Consider the following 22,370-nt stretch of genomic DNA (forward strand, 5'->3'; position numbering starts at 1 on the left):
CTGTTTCCCCAGATATATTGAGAGGGTGAAGGCATGTACAGAGCATCAGATTGGGGAAGAGCAGTGTGGTTTCAGAAGTGGTAGAGGATGTGTGGATCAGGTGTTTGCTTTGAAGAATGTATGTGAGAAATACTTAGAAAAGCTAATGGATTTGTATGTAGCATTTATGGATCTGGAGAAGGCATATGATAGAGTTGATAGAGATGCTCTGTGGAAGGTATTAAGAATATATGGTGTGGGAGGCAAGTTGTTAGAAGCAGTGAAAAGTTTTTATCGAGGATGTAAGGCATGTGTACGTGTAGGAAGAGAGGAAAGTGATTGGTTCTTAGTGAATGTAGGTTTGCGGAAAGAGGGGCAAGTATGAAGTCTGTTGGGGATGAGAGAGCTTGGGAAGTGAGTCAGTTGTTGTTCGCTGATGATACAGCGCTGGTGGCTGATTCATGTGAGAAACTGCAGAAGCTGGTGACTGAGTTTGGTAAAGTGTGTGAAAGAAGAAAGTTAAGAGTAAATGTGAATAAGAGCAAGGTTATTAGGTACAGTAGGGTTGAGGGTCAAGTCAATTGGGAGGTGAGTTTGAATGGAGAAAAACTGGAGGAAGTGAAGTGTTTTAGATATCTGGGAGAGGATCTGGCAGCGGATGGAACCATGGAAGCGGAAGTGGATGATAGGGTGGGGGAGGGGGCGAAAATTCTGGGAGCCTTGAAGAATGTGTGGAAGTCGAGAACATTATCTCGGAAAGCATAAATGGGTATGTTTGAAGGAATAGTGGTTCCAACAATGTTGTATGGTTGCGAGGCGTGGGCTATGGATAGAGTTGTGCGCAGGAGGATGGATGTGCTGGAAATGAGATGTTTGAGGACAATGTGTGGTGTGAGGTGGTTTGATCGAGTAAGTAACGTAAGGGTAAGAGAGATGTGTGGAAATAAAAAGAGCGTGGTTGAGAGAGCAGAGGAGGGTGTTTTGAAATGGTTTGGGCACATGGAGAGAATGAGTGAGGAAAGATTGACCAAGAGGATATATGTGTCGGAGGTGGAGGGAACGAGGAGAAGAGGGAGACCAAATTGGAGGTGGAAAGATGGACTGAAAAAGATTTTGTGTGATCGGGGCCTGAACATGCAGGAGGGTGAAAGGAGGGCAAGGAATAGAGTGAATTGGAGCGATGTGGTATACCGGGGTTGACGTGCTGTCAGTGGATTGAATCAAGGCATGTGAAGCGTCTGGGGTAAACCATGGAAAGCTGTGTAGGTATGTATATTTGCGTGTGTGGACGTATGTCTATACATGTGTATGGGGGTGGGTTGGGCCATTTTCTTTCGTCTGTTTCCTTGCGCTACCTCGCAAACGCGGGAGACAACGGCAAAAAAAAAAAAAAATGAAAAAAAAAAAAAAAATATATATATATATATATATATATATATATATATATATATTGAATATATATATATATATTGAATATATATATATATATATATATATATATATATATATATATATATATATATATATATATATATATATATATATATATATATATATATGCGCATACGCAGACATATACATTCACACACATGTACATATTAATGCTTGCTTGCCTACATCAATTCTCGGCGCTACCCCGCCCCACAGGAAAGAGCATCGCTACCTTTCGCTTCAACAAGGTAGCGCCAGGATAAGAGATAAAATAGGCCACATTCGTGCACACTCAGTCTCTAGCTGTCGTGTGTAATGCACCGAAACCACAGCTCCCTTTCCATGTAAAGGCCCCAGAGGCCTTTCCATTAGACGTTTCACATGCCCTGGTTCAGTCCATTAACAGAACGTCGACATCGATATACCACAGCGTTCCAATTCACTCTATTCCTAGCACGCCCCTCACCCTACTATATGTTCAGACCCCTATCGCTCAAAATCTTTTTCACTTCATCCTTCCACCTCCAATTTGGTCTCCCGTTTCTCCTTGTTCCCTCCACCTCTGACACATATATCCTCTTTGTCAACCTTTCCTCGCTCATTCTCTAAATATTTCTAAACCATTTCAACACACCCTCTTCAGCTCTCTCAACCACACTCTATCTATATCCATACATTTCTTTTACCCTTCCATTACTTACTCGATCAAACCACCTCATACCACACATTGTCCAGTACATCCACCTTCTTCCGTACAACCCTATCTATAGCCCATGCCTCGCAACCATATAATATTGTTGGAACTACTATTCCTTCAAACATACCCAATTTCGCTCCGAGATAACGTTCTCTCTTTCCACACCATTTTTTATCGCTCCCAGAACCTTCGTCCCCTCCCCCACACTATGACTCGCTTCCACTTCCATGACTCCATCCGCTGCTAGGTCCACTTCCAGATATCTAAAACATTTCACTTCCTTTAATCCTGCTGAATCTAATAACCTTGCTTTTATTCACATTTACTCTCAACTTTCACCTTTCACACACTTTTCAAAATTTCAGCAGTTTCTCATTCTATTTCGCCACCAGAGCTGTATCATCGGCGAACAACAACAGACTCACTTCCCAGGCCCTCTCATCTCCAACAGACTGCATACTCGCCCCTCTCTCCAAAACTCTTGTATCTTCATCCCTAACTACTCCATCCATAAGCAAGTTAAACAACTACGAGGACATCACACTCCCGTGCCGCAAACTTACTTTCACTAGAAACCAATTACTCTCCTCTCCTCCTACTCGTACACATAAAAACTTTTTACTGCTTCTAGCAGCTTACCACCCACACTATATACTCTTAAGACCTTCCACAAAACATTACTATCATCCCTATCATATGTGTTTTCCAGATCCATAAATGCTACATACAAATTCATCTGATCCACACATCCTCTACCACTTCTGAAACCACACTGCTCTTCCCCAATCTGATGCTCTGTACATGCCTTCACCCTCTCAATCAATACCCTCCCATATAGTTTACCAGGAATACTCAACAAACTTATACCTCTGTAATTTGAACACTTACCTTTATCCCCTTTGCTTCTGTAAAGTGGCACTATACATGCCTTGTTGTGAAAGGAAGAGACGTAGTGAAGACGGTAATGGTCAACTAGCGTTACCGGATGGTAAAATGGATCCATATATTACCCACGTATCTTTTGAGTGTTGGCTGTAGGAGAGAGAGAGAGAGAGAGAGAGAGGGGGGGGGGGTCTGGCAATTCTTCCCCTCTGTACCGCTTTCCAGAAGAATGCCTTTGGAGACCGTTCCAGGATGAGCGGGTTCCATTCCTCCACGTCCCCGCCATTTTCCGCATCCCACGACACGTTGGAGATGAGTAGAAGGTACAGAGGAATGAGTCAAGCTGAGGTTTTCGTTGAAGGCACAGAGGAATGAGTCAAGCGGAGATTATCTCCTCTAAGGCTCAGTCATCTGTTCTTGGTGATGCCTCACTCACACGGTTAACAACAGACATGTATAGAAAAGTAGACAGAAAATAGAGGTCACCTTTGGCAAGTGTTTGTCGCCAGGTATACAGTCTCGTTAACGAACTTCTCTCTCTAAAGATGCCTACATCTTCCTGCTGCTCAAAGTAGCGCAGCCTTGGGTTGTAGGAAGCTTTAACATGGTCCTATGTAAGACCAGTACTCTTGCAGAGAAACTCCACCTCCAATTTGGTCTCCCTCTTCTCCTCGTTCCCTCCACCTCCGACACATATATCCTCTTGGTCAATCTTTCCTCACTCATTCTCTCCATGTGACCAAACCATTTCAAAACACCCTCTTCTGCTCTCTCAACCACGCTCTTTTTATTTCCACACATCTCTCTTACCCTTACGTTACTTACTCGATCAAACCACCTCACACCACACATTGTCCTCAAACATCTCATTTCCAGCACATCCATCCTCCTGCGCACAACTCTATCCATAGCCCACGCCTCGCAACCATACAACATTGTTGGAACCACTATTCCTTCAAACATACCCATTTTTGCTTTCCGAGATAATGTTCTCGACTTCCACACATTCTTCAAGGCTCCCAGAATTTTCGCCCCCTCCCCCACCCTATGATCCACTTCCGCTTCCATGGTTCCATCCGCTGCCAGATCCACTCCCAGATATCTAAAACACTTCACTTCCTCCAGTTTTTCTCCATTCAAACTCACCTCCCAATTGACTTGACCCTCAACCCTACTGTACCTAATAACCTTACTCTTATTCACATTTACTCTTAACTTTCTTCTTTCACACACTTTACCAAACTCAGTCACCAGCTTCTGCAGTTTCTCACATGAATCAGCCACCAGCGCTGTATCATCAGCGAACAACAACTGACTCACTTCCCAAGCTCTCTCATCCCCAACAGACTTCATACTTGCCCCTCTTTCCAAAACTCTTGCATTCACCTCCCTAACAACCCCATCCATAAACAAATTAAACAACCATGGAGACATCACACACCCCTGCCGCAAACCTACATTCACTGAGAACCAATCACTTTCCTCTCTTCCTACACGTACACATGCCTTACATCCTCGATATATACATATATATATATATATATATATATATATATATATATATATATATATATATATATATATATATATATATATATATATATATTCTTTTTTTTTTTCATACTATTCGCCATTTCCCGCCTCAGCGAGGTAGCGTTAAGAACAGAGGATTGGGCCTCTGAGGAAACATCCTCACCCGGCCCCCTTCTCTGTTCCTTCCTTTGGAAAATTGTAAAAAGAAAAAAAAAAAAAGAAAAAAAAAAAGTGAGAGGGGAAGATTTCCAGCCCCCCACTCCCTTCCCTTTTAGTCGCCTCCTACGACACGCAGGGAATACGTGGGAAGTATTCTTTCTCCCCTATCCCCAGGGATAATATATATATATATATATATATATATATATATATATATATATATATATATATATATATATATATATATATATATATATATATTGACGTTCTGTCAGTGGATTGAATCAGGGCATGTGAAGCGTCTGGGGTAAGCTATGGAAAGCTGTGTAGGTATGTATATTTGCGTGTGTAAACGTATGTATATACATGTGTATGGGGGGGGTTGGGCCATTTCTTTCGTCTGTTTCCTTGCGCTACCTCGCAAACGCGGGAGACAGCGACAAAGTATAATAAAATAAAATAAAATATATATATATATATATATATATATATATATATATATATATATATATATACAAGTATTTTCTCAGAAAGCCGACATTGATAGTAGACTCCATTCGATAAAATTCAATGTAATTACGTAATCTTTATCACAGTCTGATAATCTAGAGTCTTTCTTTAAGGATTCCTTTCCTTGATTACATTTCTTCTATCTGAGTAATTAGATCGCTTGATCGAGTACCGTCTTCACAAGATTTAATTCTTTTTGCTTCATGTGCTTCATGCTGACGACAGGAAGTGTGTGTTTTTTTCATTTCTTCACGCCTTCTACTGCCTACTTACAGCAGGATGTGCTCCTCACTGCGTTACTCCATACTTACAGCAGGATGTGCTCCTCACTCCGTTACTCCCTACTTACAGGGGGAAATTGTACTCATTACTTTACTCCAGCTCCTCCCACATTACGGCAGGAACTCCTCCATACTCCCTAACCCTTGATACTTCAACATGACGCCGGGAAGCGTCCCTAACTCCCACCGTTACCTGTGTGGGTGGGGTCATGGTGAGGGCCAGGTTCTCAGCCCGTCGCAGGACGGAGGGCGGTATGGACGTGACGGCAGCCAGGGACAGGCCGTAGTGGGTGGCCTGCGTGACGCCCTTGCGCACGACGTGGGTGAGGCGGAGGCGTCCCTCTCCCGCGTCCTCGCTTTCCAGGTGGTAACTGTGGAGTGGGAGAGAGAGAGAGAGTGAGAGATGGATGGGGAGGTGGGTATGACAAGTGTGTCCTCAGGTCTCCCGCCCTCAGAGCACCACACTTGGGACCATCAACGGTGTAGTGAAGACGAAAGCTCTCACTGAGTCAAGTCTTTCAATAGAATATGATTAAGTTATCTAATCCATAAATCAAGTATGATAAGGAAAATTAACTGCGTATTTTGAAGAAAGTGTTAAAAAGAAAAAAACTCCCCTTTACAGAGGGACAGATGCTACGGTTTTAAGGACAGACATGAAAGGGTGGCAGAAAAAATTACAAAGCTTAGTGGTGTGAGGAGAGAAACAGACATCACAACACTGAGGCCACACACTAATCCACACAGACTTATGGATGGAAGAGGAGGAGGAGGAGGAGGAGATCCTTGACTAGTAGATGGAAGAGGAGGAGGAGATCCTTGACTAGTAGATGGAAGAGGAGGAGGTCCAAGACTGATGGATGGAAGAGGAAGAAGAGATCCATGACTGATGGATGGAAGAGGGGGAGAAGGAGGAGATTTAGGAGAAAAATATTCAATAACAAGTGACGTTGGTGAAGGAAAGGCAAAACAAATGGACGGCAAAAGGAGGAGACCTAAGACTATGAGATAAAAGATGGGAAGTTGTACAAAAGCAAGCGTGAAGGTGCAGCCTGGGCCAGGGGTGTGTGATGTCACCATGTCTGTTCAATCTGTTCATGGATGGGGTGGGGAGGGAGATGGATGCAAGAATCCTGGGGGGAGAGAGAGAGAGAGAGAGAGAGAGAGAGAGAGAGAGAGAGAGAGAGAGAGAGAGAGAGAGAGAGAGAGAGAGAGAGAGAGAGAGAGTGTCGGGATGAACGCAGTATGATGAAGGTTAAGGTGGGGGGCTGAGAGGTGTCAGGTGTTGTCTGCTGACGACACATCACTGGTGACAGATTCAAGTGAGAAACTGTAGAAGATGGTGTCTGAGTGTGGGAGAGAGTGTGAAGGGAGCAAGTTGAGAATAAATTTAAAACAAAGAGATAAGGTATAGTGGCGAATAAAGGCAGATTATTTGGAGTGTGAGTGTGAATGGGGGAGACATGAAGAAAATGAGGTGTTCCACATACCTGGGGCTGGCTATGGCAGGGTATTTCACAATGGGAGCTAAAACGAGCCATGGGGTGGGTAAGGGGCGAAGATCCTGGGTGCAATGAGGAGTTTGTGGGGAGACAGATCACTGTCTTGATGGATAAAGACGGCGATGACTGATGGTATTCAGGTTCTGTTGGTGCTACATGGTTGTGAGGCGTGGGTCTTAGACACAAATGTAGAAAAAAAAAGGTGGATATGTTGGAAATGAGATGCTTGAGAACAGTATGTGGTGTGAGGAGGGTGGATCAAGTCAGTAAAGATACGGTGAGAGATGTGTGGTTGTTCATGTATGAGAGAGCTGAAGAAGGCATGTTGAAATGGTTTGGACATGAGGAGAGGATAAGTGAGGAAAGGATGACGAAGAGGATATAAATGTCCGAAGTAAAGGGAAAAAGGTAGAGGAGAAGGCCAAGGAGGAGGTGGAGGGATGGAGTGAAAAAATGCTTTGAAGATACAGAGCCTGAACATACAGGAAGGTGTGTGGCGTGCAAAGGATAAAGCAAACTAGAGCGATGTGGTATATGAAAGAGGAACAGCTATCACTGGGCTGAACCAGGACGTGTGAAGCAGGTCTGTAGAGCCAGGCTGTGAACAGAGAGCTCTGATTTTGATACACTATATATGACGGCTAAAAGCCATTTCTTCGTCTGTTCCTAGCTCTGCCACGCTAACTTGAGAAATGGAGAACATATATGAAAAACAAGAATTATGATAATCATAACAATAATGATAATAATAATGATAATGGTGAAAATGATGATGATGATGATGATGATGATGATGATGATGATGATGATAATGATATTGATATTAATAATAGTAATAATAATAACAATTATAATAATCATAATAATAATAATAATAATAATAATAATAATAATAATGATAATAATAATAATAATAACAATATTAGTAATAGTAATAATAATAATAATAATAATAATAATAATAATAATAATAATAATAATAACAGAAATATAAATTTATCATTTTCATTATACTTTGTCGCTGTCTCCCGCGTTAGGGAGGTAGCGCAAGGAAACACGAAAGAATGGCCCAACTCCCCCAAATACACATGTATATACATAACGCCCACACACGCACATATACATACCTATACATTTCAACGTATACATACATATACGTACACAGACATATACATATATACACATGTACATATTCAAGCATGCTGCCTTCATCCACTGCCGCCGCCACCCCGCCACACATGAAATAGCACCCCCCCCCACCCCACCCCACCCCACGTGCACGCGAGGTAGCGCTAGGAAAAGACAACAAAGGACACATTCGTTCACACTCAGTCTCTATCTGTCATGTACAATGCACCGAAACCACAGCTCCCTTTCCACACCTGGTTCAATCCATTGACGGCACGTTGAACCCGGTATACCACATCGTTCCAATTCACTACATTCCTTGCATGCCTTTCACCCTCCTGCATGTTTAGGCCCCGATCGCTCAAAATCTTTTTCACTCCCTCCCTCCACCTCCAATTTGGTCTCCTACTTCTCTTCGTTCCCTCCACCCCTGACACATAAATCCTCTTGGTCAATCTTTCCTCACTCATTCTCTCCATGTGACCGAACCATCTCAATATACTCTCTTCTGCTCTCTCAATCACATTCTTTTCATTGCCACACATCTCTTTTACCCTTTCATTAATAACTCGATCAAACTACCTCACACCACATATTGTCCTCAAACACTTCATTTCCAACACATCCGCCCTCCTCCGCACAACTCTATCTATAGCCCATGCTTCGCAACCAAATAACATTGTTGGAACCACTATTCCTTCAAACATAACCATTTTTGCTCTCCGAGATAACGTTCTCGCCTTCCACAAATCCTTCAATGCTCCCAGAACCTTCGCCCCTCACCCACCCTGTGACTCACTTCCGCTTCCATCGTTCTATCCGCTGCCAAGTCCACTCTCAGATATCAAAACCACTTCAAATTTTTCGCCATTCAATCTTACCTTCCAATTTACTTGTCCTTCAACCTTACTAAACCTAATAACCTTGTTCTTATTCACCTTTCTCATAGCACAGGCATCTTTTGCACAAGGCATCACTGCTTCCCTAAATACATCCCATTCCTCCCACACTCCCCTTGCGCCATTTCCTCTCACCTTTTTCCATTCTGCACTCAATCTCTCCTGGTACTTCCTCACACAAGTCTCCTTTCCAAGCTCACTTACCCTCACCACTCTCTTCACCCCAACATTCTCTCTTCTTTTCTCAAAACCTCTACATATCTTCATCCTCTCAGCACATGAACATCCAAAAGTCTCTCTTTCACACGCCTCTCAATTAACACGTAATCCAATAACGTTCTCTGGCCATCTCTCCTACTTACATACGTATACTTATGTATATCTCTCTTTTTAAACCAGGTATTCCAAATCACATGTCCTTTTTTAGCACCCAAATCTATAAGCTCTTCACCATTTCCATTTACAAGACTGAACACCCCACGTAAACCAATCATACCCTCAACTGCCACATCACTCACCTTTGCATTCAAATCACCCATCAATATAATCCGGTCTCGTGCATCAAAACTACTAACACACTCACTCAGACGCTCTCAAAACACTTGCCTCTAATGATCTTTCTTTTCATGACCAGGTGAATAGGCACCAACAAGCACCCATCTCTCTCCATCCACTTTCCGTTTTACCCATATCAATCTAGAGTTTACTTTCATAAACTCTATCACATACTCCCAGAACTCCTGCTTCAGGAGTAGTGCTACTCCTTCCTTTGCTCTTGTCCAACCCCTGACTTTACTCCCAAGACATTCCCAAACCACTCTTCCCCTTTACCCTTGAGCTTCGTTTCACTGAGAGCCAAAACATCCAGGTTCCTTTCCTCAAACATACTACCTATCTCTCCTTTTTTCACATCTTGGTTACATCCACACACATTTAAACACCCCAATCTGAGCCTTCGAGGAGGATGAGCACTCACCGCAAGACTCCTTCTTCTGTTTCCCCTTTTAGAAAGTTAGAATACAATAATATATTAATGATAATGATCTATCAGAAAATAGGAAAAGACAAGTGAGAAGAAAGGAGAGAGAGAGAGAGAGAGAGAGAGAGAGAGAGAGAGAGAGAGAGAGAGAGAGAGAGAGAGAGAGAGAGAGAGAGATATGGAGAGGGAGGGAGAGGAGGCAGGAAGGCAGTAGGGAAAGAGGAAGAGTGTGATGGAGAGGGAGGGAGAGGAGGCAGGAAGGCAGTAGGGAAAGAGGAAGGGTGTGATGGAGAGGGAGGGAGAGGAGGCAGGAAGGCAGTAGGGAAAGAGGAAGGGTGTGATGGAGAGGGATGGAGAGGAGGCAGGAAGGCAGTAGGGAAAGAGGAAGAGTGTGATAGAGAGGGAGGGAGAGGAGGCAGGAAGGCAGCAGGGAAAGAGGAAGAGTGTGATGGAGAGGGAGGGAGAGGAGGCAGGAAGGCAGTAGGGAAAGAGGAAGAGTGTGATGGAGGGGGAGGGAGAGGAGGCAGGAGGGCAGTAGGGAAAGAGGAAGGGTGTGATGGAGAGGGAGGGAGAAGAAGCAGGAAGGCAGTAGGGAAAGAGGAAGAGTGTGATGGAGGGGGAGGGAGAGGAGGCAGGAAGGCAGTAGGGAAAGAGGAAGAGTGTGATGGAGAGGGAGGGAGAAGAAGCAGGAAGGCAGTAGGGAAAGAGGAAGAGTGTGATGGAGAGGGAGGGAGAGGAGGCAGGAAGGCAGTAGGGAAAGAGGAAGAGTGTGATGGAGAGGGAGGGAGAGGAGGCAGGAAGGCATCAGGGAAAGAGGAAGAGTGTGATGGAGAGGGAGGGAGAGGGAGGGAGGGAGGGAGTCAGTAGGGAGAGTTACGACGACAAGACCTCCTTCAGGTAAAACTTATGTATTCCCAAGAGTGGACTGGTATATCTCCTCCTCCCCACGGGCGAGATGTAAGGTCACAGCTGGATGACTCCCTCCCCCCTCACCATCCACACACACAAACAACATCTCGCGAGAATACAACCGAAACTTTCCGATCTTCAGATATTCTTTTGAGCCAGGATTCTGAATATAATTCAATAACCAACCAGTTATGCTTTAGGTACAAGCAAAACGGACTCTTTTTTTGTTTACGTGTCACTAATGGAGTTATGCTTGTGAATTGCTGCATCACGTCACAATAAAACAAATACAACAAAATTAAATCACTATAGTCTACAAATGTACATTGACAATGTATATATTCCACTGGGCCATGTGAATATATATATATATATATATATATATATATATATATATATATATATATATATATATATATATGTATATATATATACATATATATATATATATATATATATATATATATATATATATATATATATATATATATATATATATTCTTTATCTTTCAAACTATGCGCCATTTCCCACGTTAGTGAGGTACGTTAAGAACAGAGGACTGGGCCTTTGAGGGAATATCCTCACCTGGCCCCCTTCTCTGTTCCTTCTTTTGGAAAATTAAAAAAAAAAGAAAAACGAGAGGGGAGGATTTCTAGCCCCCCGCTCCCTCCCCTTTTAGTCGCCTTCTACGACACGCAGGGGATACGTCGGAAATATTCTTTCTCCCCTATCCCAAGGGATATATATATATATATATATATACTGTATTGTTGACTGGTTGGTAAGGTTATTTAATGTATGTATGACTCATGGTGAGGTGCCTGAGGATTGGCGGAATGCGTGCATAGTGCCATTGTACAAAGGCAAAGGGGATAAGAGTGAGTGCTCAAATTACAGAGGTATAAGTTTGTTGAGTATTCCTGGTAAATTATATGGGAGGGTATTGATTGAGAGGGTGAAGGCATGTACAGAGCATCAGATTGGGGAAGAGCAGTGTGGTTTCAGAAGTGGTAGAGGATGTGTGGATCAGGTGTTTGCTTTGAAGAATGTATGTGAGAAATACTTAGAAAAGCAAATGGATTTGTATGTAGCATTTATGGATCTGGAGAAGGCATATGATAGAGTTGATAGAGATGCTCTGTGGAAGGTATTAAGAATATATGGTGTGGGAGGAAAGTTGTTAGAAGCAGTGAAAAGTTTTTATCGAGGATGTAAGGCATGTGTACGTGTAGGAAGAGAGGAAAGTGATTGGTTCTCAGTGAATGTAGGTTTGCAGCAGGGGTGTGTGATGTCTCCATGGTTGTTTAATTTGTTTATGGATGGGGTTGTTAGGGAGGTGAACGCAAGAGTTTTGGAAAGAGGGGCAAGTATGAAGTCTGTTGGGGATGAGAGAGCTTGGGAAGTGAGTCAGTTGTTGTTCGCTGATGATACAGCGCTGGTGGCTGATTCATGTGAGAAACTGAAGAAGCTGGTGACTGAGTTTGGTAAAGTGTGTGAAAGAAGAAAGTTAAGAGTAAATGTGAATAAGAGCAAGGTTATTCGGTACAGTAGGGTTGAGGGTCAAGTCAATTGGGAGGTGAGTTTGAATGGAGAAAAACTGGAGGAAGTGAAGTGTTTTAGATATCTGGGAGTGGATCTGGCAGCGGATGGAACCATGGAAGCGGAAGTGGATCATAGGGTGGGGGAGGGGGCGAAAATTCTGGGAGCCTTGAAGAATGTGTGGAAGTCGAGAACATTATCTCGGAAAGCAAAAATGAGTATGCTTGAAGGAATAGTGGTTCCAACAATGTTGTATGGTTGCGAGGCGTGGGCTATGGATAGAGTTGTGCGCAGGAGGATGGATGTGCTGGAAATGAGATGTTTGAGGACAATGTGTGGTGTGAGGTGGTTTGATCGAGTAAGTAACGTAAGGGTAAGAGAGATGTGTGGAAATAAAAAGAGCGTGGTTGAGAGAGCAGAAGAGGGTGTTTTGAAATGGTTTGGGCACATGGAGAGAATGAGTGAGGAAAAATTGACCAAGAGGATATATGTGTCGGAGGTGGAGGGAACGAGGAGAAGAGGGAGACCAAATTGGAGGTGGAAAGATGGAGTGAAAAAGATTTTGTGTGATCGAGGCCTGAACATGCAGGAGGGTGAAAGGAGGGCAAGGAATAGAGTGAATTGGAGCGATGTGGTATACCGGGGTCGACGTGCTGTCAGTGGATTGAATCAGGGCATGTGAAGCGTCTGGGGTAAACCATGGAAAGCTGTGTAGGTATGTATATTTTGCGTGTGTGGACGTATGTATATACATGTGTATGGGGGTGGGTTGGGCCATTTCTTTCGTCTGTTTCCTTGCGCTACCTCGCAAACGCGGGAGACAGCGACAAAGCAAAAAAAAAAAAAAAAAAAAATATATATATATATATATATATATATATATATATATATATATATATATATATATATATATATACATAAGCAAGCCTAAAAAGGTATCTTTTTCCTTCCAAGCGCTTCTTAATGTACCCAGAAACATATCTGGTTCTTTCACCCTGTGAGTTATTTCTGCTCCCATTGCTCCATACGTTCTTACAACCACCCCCACGTACCCTTCCCACTAACCTACATTCAAGCCATGCTATCTTAACTCCCTCCTGCATGCTAGTACGTTATTAAGCTTTTGGCTGCATTACCTCTCAGTTTTTCCTCTAACACTCTCTCCCAAGTCCTGGCACCAGCTACTAAAGCTCCTCTCTGGAGTATACCGCCTGAATCATGTTGTTTACCAAGGCAGTGGATCCATCAGCCACGCCACCCCATCCCTACCGCACTGTACGCCCGCATTTCACTCTCAAGACTTGATAAACTTCCCTCACCATCCTCTCCATGAACAGATTAAATAGCCACGGAGACATCATACATCCTTAACGCGAACCCACCTTCACCGGGAGCCACATACCATCCTACCGTCCCGTCCGCTCACACGTACCTTGCACTCCCCATAATATTTCAAAGCATTTAGTATGTTTACAAATATTGTATATGCTTGTAACACCTTCCGCAAGACATATCTATCAACCTTATCATAAACTTTTTGCAGATACATTAATGCCACGTATAAGTCATCAAGTCTCTCAGGTTACTTCTAACACACAGCTCTCACAGCAAACACTCGGAGCACAAACCCTATGCTTTTCCTGAAGCCACATTAATCTCTGTGTGACATTATCTCCTCAAACACCGGTCTCCAGTACACCTTACTAGGTATGTTCAACAGATCAATAACCCTGTAACCCAGACATTCAATTTTGATGTTTTCCGCTTTATACGAGGGCAATGTACAGGTATTTTGCCAGCCTTCATGCGTCTTACCTTGGGACATACAGACGTTGAATAACTCCTCCCATTTTGCCACACCCCATCTTATGCAAGGCTTTCACCACTTCATCTCTTTTCATCGTAACGTTCGCTGTGACTCCTCTCTCTCTCTCTCTCTCTCTCTCTCTCTCTCTCTCTCTCTCTCTCTCTCTCTCTCTCTCTCTCTCTCTCTCTCTCTCCCTGTATTATCCTTTTCTTCTACTGCTTTTAAGGGGACGGCATTTTCTCTTAAGGCTAAACCACCTCGCTTAGACCTTGGGTCTGTGTGGGCTGGGTATCTACGTAACTCTCTCTCTCTCTCTCTCTCTCTCTCTCTCTCTCTCTCTCTCTCTCTCTCTCTCTCTCTCTCTCTCTCTCTCTGCAAGCCACCTCGTCCCAAACTCCCCACATTCCTACCATCTAACATATTCATATGTCCCTGAAAATACTCATACCATTTATTTTTCACGTCTTTTGTGCCTGTCAACGCTTCCCAAAGTCTCTGGTCACACTCGATATTTTTTTCTTGATTTCCTCACACTGTTCACCTCACTTTCAAAACATTTTCTTATTTTCCCTGAAATTCTTTCTTTTACTCTCTCTCTCTCTCTCTCTCTCTCTCTCTCTCTCTCTCTCTCTCTCTCTCTCTCTCTCTCTCTCTCTCTCCCGAATCTCTTATTTTCCCTCTTTTCCAACTCTTGTACCTTTCTCTTGACCTCCCGCTACTTTCTCTTGTATTCCTCCAATTCAAACGCACTCTTTCCTTGCGGGTACCATCTGATCAACTCCCTTTTCTCCTCAATAGCCGATCTAACTTCCTCATTCCACCATTCACTAACCTTTCCTGTATTTCCACATGCTGCCTTCCCTCTGCCACACATTTCAAAAAGGAAGAAGAGGAAGAAAAGATAATGATGATTATGATAATAACAATAATAATATATAACACAATAATAATGATTATGATGATAATAATGATAATAATGATAACATAATAATGATAATAACAATAATAATGATAACAATAATAATGATAATATTGATAATGATAATAACAATAATAATGATAACAATAATAATGATAATAATGATAATGATAATAATGATAATAATAATAATAATAATAATAATAATAATGATAATAACAACAACAACAACAACAACAACAGAGCAACAGAAGGTGTTCACAACCCAGGTTCAGTAATATATCAAGTGCAGTAAAAGTTCCATGATATCCAGAGGTTCAGTGGATGATGGAGGCCGACGGCTGGAGAGCGCGTCACACACACACACACACACACACACACACACACACACACACATACACAGCCTACACCTGACGTCAGACAGTAGCCATTAGTGGAGGGAGGGAGGGAGGGCGCGAAGAGAAGGAGGGAGGGAGGGAGGGCACGGAGGGAGGGAGGGAGAGAGGGAGGGCACGGAGGGAGGGAGGGCGGGCACGGAGGGAGAGAGGGCGGGAGGGAGGGAGGGCACGGAGGGAGGAAGGGAGGGAGGGCACGGAAGGAGGGAGGGAGGGAGGGAGGAAGGGACGGCACAAAGGGAGGGAGGGAGGGAGGGCACGGAGGGAAGGAGGGAGGGAGGGACGGCACGGAGAGAGGGAGGGAGGGACGGCACGGAGAGAGGGAGGGAGGGAGGGCACGGAGGAAAGGAGGGAGGGAGGGCACGGAGGGAGAGAGGGAGAGAGGGAGGGAGGGATGGAGGGAGGGCACGGAGGGAGGGAGGGAGGGAGGGAAGGCACGGAGGGAGGGAGGGAAGGAGGGCACGGAGGGAGGGAGGGAGGGATTGAGGGCTGAAGCCGTGCTGTAAAGGTTGGAGGGCGAGGAGCGTCTACAACATAGACGTGTTACGTGACTGAGGGCGTCACATGAACGACCAAATGCTGGTTTCGTTGGTGTTAACGACAGTTACGAGATAATGGTGGTCGAGCGGGCGGTGATCGCGGCAGTGAAGAGATGGTGAGGGGCGTCACTATCATGTACAGCTGGTTCAGCCTCTGTGATGATGGTGAGGATAGTGAGTGGAGGGTGATGGTGAGGATAGTGAGTGGAGGGTGATGGTGAGGATAGTGAGTGGAGGGTGATGGTGAGGATAGTGAGTGGAGGGTGATGGTGAGGATAGTGAGTGGAGGGTGATGGTGGGGATAGTGAGTGGAGGGTAATGGTGAGGATAGTGAGTGGAGGGTGATGGTGAGGATAGTGAGTGGAGGGTGATGGTGAGGATAGTGAATGGAGGATAATGGTGAGGATAGTGAGTGGAGGGTAATGGTGAGGATAGTGAGTGGAGGGTAATGGTGAGGACAGTGAGTGGAGGGTGATGGTGAGGATAGTGAGTGGAGGGTGATGGTGAGGATAGTGAGTGGAGGGTGATGGTGAGGATAGTGAGTGGAGGGTGATGGTGAGGATAGTGAATGGAGGATAATGGTGAGGATAGTGAGTGGAGGGTAATGGTGAGGATAGTGAGTGGAGGGTAATGGTGAGGACAGGGAGTGGAGGGTGATGGTGAGGATAGTGAGTGGAGGGTGATGGTGAGGATAGTGAGTGGAGGGTGATGGTGAGGATAGTGAGTGGAGGATGATGGTGAGGACAGTGAGTGGAGGGTAATGGTGAGGATAGTGAGTGGAGGGTGATGGTGAGGATAGTGAGTGGAGGGTGATGGTGAGGATAGTGAGTGGAGGGTGATGGTGAGGATAGTGAGTGAAGGGTGATGGTGAGGATAGTGAGTGGAGGGTGATGGTGAGGATAGTGAGTGGAGGGTGATGGTGAGGATAGTGAGTGGTGGGTGATGGTGAGGATAGTGAGTGGTGGGTGATGGTGAGGATAGTGAGTGGAGGGTGATGGTGAGGATAGTGAGTGGAGGGTGATGGTGAGGATAGTGAGTGGAGGGTAATGGTGAGGATAGTGAGTGGAGGGTGATGGTGAGGATAGTGAGTGGAGGGTGATGGTGAGGATAGTGAGTGGAGGGTGATGGTGAGGATAGTGAGTGGAGGGTAATGGTGAGGATAGTGAGTGGTGGGTGATGGTGAGGATAGTGAGTGGAGGGTGATGGTGAGGATAGTGAGTGGAGGGTGATGGTGAGGATAGTGAGTGAGGGTGATGGTGAGGATAGTGAGTGGAGGGTAATGGTGAGGATAGTGAGTGGAGGGTGATGGTGAGGATAGTGAGTGGAGGGTGATGGTGAGGATAGTGAGTGGAGGGTGATGGTGAGGATAGTGAGTGGAGGGTGATGGTGAGGATAGTGAGTGGCGGGTGATGGTGATACCATCCTGGTAGCACTGGATAGGCTAGTCTGGTGAGGATGGTGAGTGGATGGTGATAGTACAACTAACTATCCTGGTTACAATGAGTTCACCAGCCTGATGGGTGAGGGTACTCACATGGCCACAATAGAGGGTGAGGGTACTCACATGGCCACAATAGAGGGTGAGGGGACTCACATGGCCACAATAGAGGGTACTCACATGGCCACAATAGAGGGTGAGGGTACTCACATGGCCACAATAGAGGGTGAGGGTACTCACATGGCCACAATAGAGGGTGAGGGGACTCACATGGCCACAATAGAGGGTGAGGGGTCTCACATGGCCACAATAGAGGGTGAGGGTACTCACTTGGCCACAGTAAAGGGTGAGGGTACTCACTTGGCCACAACAGAGGGTGAGGGTACTCACTTGGCCACAATAGAGGGTACTCACTTGGCCACAGAAGAGGGTGAGGGTACTCACTTGGCCACAATAGAGGGTGAGGGTACTCACATGGCCACAATAGAGGGTACTCACATGGCCACAATAGAGGGTGAGGGTACTCACATGGCTACAGTAGAGGGTGAGGGTACTCACTTGGCCACAGTAGAGGGTGAGGGTACTCACTTGGCCACAGTAGAGGGTGAGGGTACTCACTTGGCCACAGTAGAGGGTGAGGGTACTCACTTGGCCACAGTAGAGGGTGAGGGTACTCACTTGGCCACAATAGAGGGTGAGGGTACTCACTTGGCCACAATAGAGGGTGAGGGTACTCACTTGGCCACAGTAGGGTAGAGGGTGAGGGTACTCACTTGGCCACAGTAGGGTAGGGGGTGAGGGTACTCACTTAGCCACAGTATGGCAGAGGGTGAGGGTACTCACTTGGCCACAGTAGGGTAGAGGGTGAGGGTACTCACTTGGCCACAGTAGGGTAGGGGGTGAGGGTACTCACTTGGCCACAGTAGGGTAGAGGGTGAGGGTACTCACTTGGCCACAGTAGAGGGTAAGGGTACTCACTTGGCCACAGTAGGGTAGAGGGTGAGGGTACTCACTTGGCCACAGTAGGGTAGGAGGTGAGGGTACTCACTTGGCCACAGTAGGGTAGAGGGTGAGGGTACTCACTTGGCCACAGTAGAGGGTAAGGGTACTCACTTGGCCACAGTAGGGTAGAGGGTGAGAGTACTCACTTGGCCACAGTAGGGTACAGGGTGAGGGTACCCACTTGGCCACAACAGAGGGTGAGGGTACTCACTTGGCCACAACAGAGGGTGAGGGTACTCACTTGGCCACAGTAGAGGGTGAGGGTACTCACTTGGCCACAGTAGAGGGCGAGGGTACTCACTTGGCCACAACAGAGGGTGAGGGTACTCACTTGGCCACGGTAGAGGGTGAGGGTACTCACTTGGCCACAGTAGGGTAGAGGGTGAGGGTACGCACTTGGCCACAGTAGAAGGTGAGGGTACTCACATGGCCACAATAGAGGGTGAGGGTACTCACTTGGCCACAGTAGAGGGTGAGGGTACTCACTTGGCCACAGTAGAGGGTAAGGGTACTCACTTGGCCACAACAGAGGGTGAGGGTACTCACTTGGCCACAGTAGAGGGTAAGGGTACTCACTTGGCCACAGTAGAGGGTGAGGGTACTCACTTGGCCACAGTAGAGGGTAAGGGTACTCACTTGGCCACAACAGAGGGTGAGGGTACTCACTTGGCCACAGTAGAGGGTAAGGGTACTCACTTGGCCACTGTAGAGGGTGAGGGTACTCACTTGGCCACAGTAGGGTAGAGGGTGAGGGTACCCACTTGGCCACAACAGAGGGTGAGGGTACTCACTTGGGCACAGTAGAGGGTGAGGGTACTCACTTGGCCACAACAGAGGGTGAGGGTACTCACTTGGCCACAACAGAGGGTGAGGGTACTCACTTGCCACAGTAGGGTAGAGGGTGAGGGTACTCACTTGGCCACAGTAGAGGGTGAGGGTACTCACTTGGCCACAACAGAGGGTGAGGGTACTCACTTGGCCACAGTAGAGGGTGAGGGTACTCACTTGGCCACAGTAGAGGGTGAGGGTACTCACTTGGCCACAGTAGAAGGTGAGGGTACTCACTTGGCCACAACAGAGGGTGAGGGTACTCACTTGGCCACGGTAGAGGGTGAGGGTACTCACTTGGCCACAACAGAGGGTAAGGGTACTCACTTGGCCACAGTATAGGGTGAGGGTACTCACTTGGCCACAGTAGAGGGTAAGGGTACTCACTTGGCCACATTAGGGTAGAGGGTGAGGGTACGCACTTGGCCACAACAGAGGGTGAGGGTACTCACTTGGCCACAACAGAGGGTGAGGGTACTCACTTGGCCACAACAGAGGGTGAGGGTACTCACTTGGCCACAGTAGGGTAGAGGGTGAGGGTACTCACTTGGCCACAACAGAGGGTGAGGGTACTCACTTGGCCACAACAGAGGGTGAGGGTACTCACTTGGCCACAGTAGAGGGTGAGGGTACTCACTTGGCCACAGTAGAGGGTGAGGGTACTCACTTGGCCACAACAGAGGGTGAGGGTACTCACTTGGCCACAGTAGGGTAGAGGGTGAGGGTACTCACTTGGCCACAGTTGGGTAGGGGGTGAGGGTACTCACTTGGCCACAGTATGGCAGAGGGTGAGGGTACTCACTTGGCCACAGTAGGGTAGAGGGTGAGGGTACTCACTTGGCCACAGTAGGGTAGGGGGTGAGGGTACTCACTTGGCCACAGTAGGGTAGAGGGTGAGGGTACTCACTTGGCCACAGTAGAGGGTAAGGGTACTCACTTGGCCACAGTAGGGTAGAGGGTGAGGGTACTCACTTGGCCACAGTAGGGTAGGGGTGAGGGTACTCACTTGGCCACAGTAGGGTAGAGGGTGAGGGTACTCACTTGGCCACAGTAGAGGGTAAGGGTACTCACTTGGCCACAGTAGGGTAGAGGGTGAGGGTACTCACTTGGCCACAGTAGGGTACAGGGTGAGGGTACTCACTTGGCCACAACAGAGGGTGAGGGTACTCACTTGGCCACAACAGAGGGTGAGGGTACTCACTTGGCCACAACAGAGGGTGAGGGTACTCACTTGGCCACAGTAGGGTAGAGGGTGAGGGTACTCACTTGGCCACAGCAGAGGGTGAGGGTACTTACTTGGCCACAACAGAGGGTGAGGGTACTCACTTGGCCACAGTAGAGGGCGAGGGTACTCACTTGGCCACAGTAGGGTAGAGGGCGGCCAGCCTGGTGAGGAAGAGGGCGTGGGTGGCCAAGACGGTGGTGGCCCGGGCGTTGATGAGGGCCTCCATGACGGCCCAGGCCAGGGCGCCTCCCTCCTCCAGGCTGGTGCCGGAGCCCACTTCGTCCAACAGCACCAGCGAGTTGTGGTCAGCGCTACTCACCATGTGCGCCACGTCGCTCATCTGCTCACACACACACACACACACACAAGATCATGTCATCAATGATATATAAAGGAATTATACTAGAAAATACAGGAATAATATGATAGGAAGAATATAAAACTGAGAATAGATTAAATTAGCATATGAATGTATATACCGCTGAATTATATGTACTAATATTCTAGTATTAATTAGATTCAAATGTATATATAATCACCATTTGCATGGCTGAAAATTAATGGTCATACATTTTACTAGTATATAAATGGGTGTGCACAAAAATGTATGCACACACACACACACACACACACGTACACACACACACACACACACAGACACACACACACACACACACACACACACACACACACACACACACACACACGTATGTAGGGGTAAGAGAGTAAAGAGTGATAATAACCAGTTGTTAGCTTTCCTTGGTAAATGATGATGATCAATTAAGATTACTAGGTAGTCCCATATGCCATGGTTTAATGACCCATCCAGGCCAATGGACTGCCAAGCAGACAGAGAACACGCACTTTCCTGCAGGCTAAGGAGAGGCCACGAATATTCTTACATTCAATCCCCAAGTCTACTAACAGTATCAGAAATAATGTGGCATGCATCCTAACACAGCTGCTAGTACTAATTAAAACACCCTAATTCACAAGTGTAAGAAAAAATTCAATTAATACACTTAAACGTCAAAACAATCAGTACAATGTTAAGTCCTGCCACACACCATAATGCTGACTAGCGGCTCTGGTTAGTTTCTGGTATTAAAAGTTCACTTACGTCAGCATCAACTGGTTATACGAGTCCTTCCGGTCAGGTTTGGTCTGTACGTGCACGGGGATCCGGGCGTGCGGCAGTCCTTGCTTAATGACGGCAAACGTTCCACAAGTCAAGTCAGCACTAGGCGCCCAGCGCGCGTCCTTGGTACAGTTCACTGTTTCCGTCCACACACTGATAAGATTCTTTTTAGACCCCTACTGTTGCTCGGCCCCTACTGTTGCTAGGCCACTACTGTTGCTTGGCTCCTGCTGTTGTTCGACCCGCACTCTAGACACACGGCCCCTACTGTTGCAATGTTGGAATTGAAGTTCCCAGCGTCTCTTGCATATATCTTATCATCGCGTTACTCATACAGGAGGACGAGCCTTGCGCACTTCACAAGGACATCCTGTGTAACAGAGCGAGGCATGGCTTACCGGGATTCGGCTCGGCAAACTGCCTCCAAGGTGGTTGGATACGCACTGACCCTCGTCACTGTTTTACGTAATGTACGATACCATTGGTTGTATTACCAAAACAATCAATTCGGTTTCCTTAGTTAATTACTCTACTGATTCGCTTTCTCACTTTTCCACACTCGATACATTTTCGTTGTCACTTTGATTGTCACTTTTATCATTCTTACAATCTAAAGTTGTATTCACTACTAACTACACAATCTTACAAGA

General features: G+C 46.1%; 1 protein-coding gene across 1 annotated transcript in view; it reads right to left on the reverse strand.

Annotated features, from left to right (window-relative positions):
- LOC139748065 (mutS protein homolog 4-like) overlaps positions 1-22,141 on the reverse strand; it is a 47,558-nt gene extending 25,417 nt beyond the window's left edge. The window contains exons 1-3 of the mRNA XM_071660654.1: positions 21,703-22,141; positions 20,714-20,922; positions 5,666-5,843 (exon numbers count right to left, since the gene is read on the reverse strand). Coding sequence (XP_071516755.1) covers positions 5,666-5,843; positions 20,714-20,922 — 387 coding nt within the window. The 5' untranslated portion in view covers positions 21,703-22,141. The remainder of the gene's footprint in view (positions 1-5,665; positions 5,844-20,713; positions 20,923-21,702) is intronic.
- Positions 22,142-22,370: the final 229 nt, after the last annotated feature.

The sequence above is a fragment of the Panulirus ornatus genome, chromosome 72, assembly GCF_036320965.1.
Source record: "Panulirus ornatus isolate Po-2019 chromosome 72, ASM3632096v1, whole genome shotgun sequence".
Taxonomy (NCBI): Eukaryota; Metazoa; Arthropoda; class Malacostraca; order Decapoda; family Palinuridae; genus Panulirus; species Panulirus ornatus.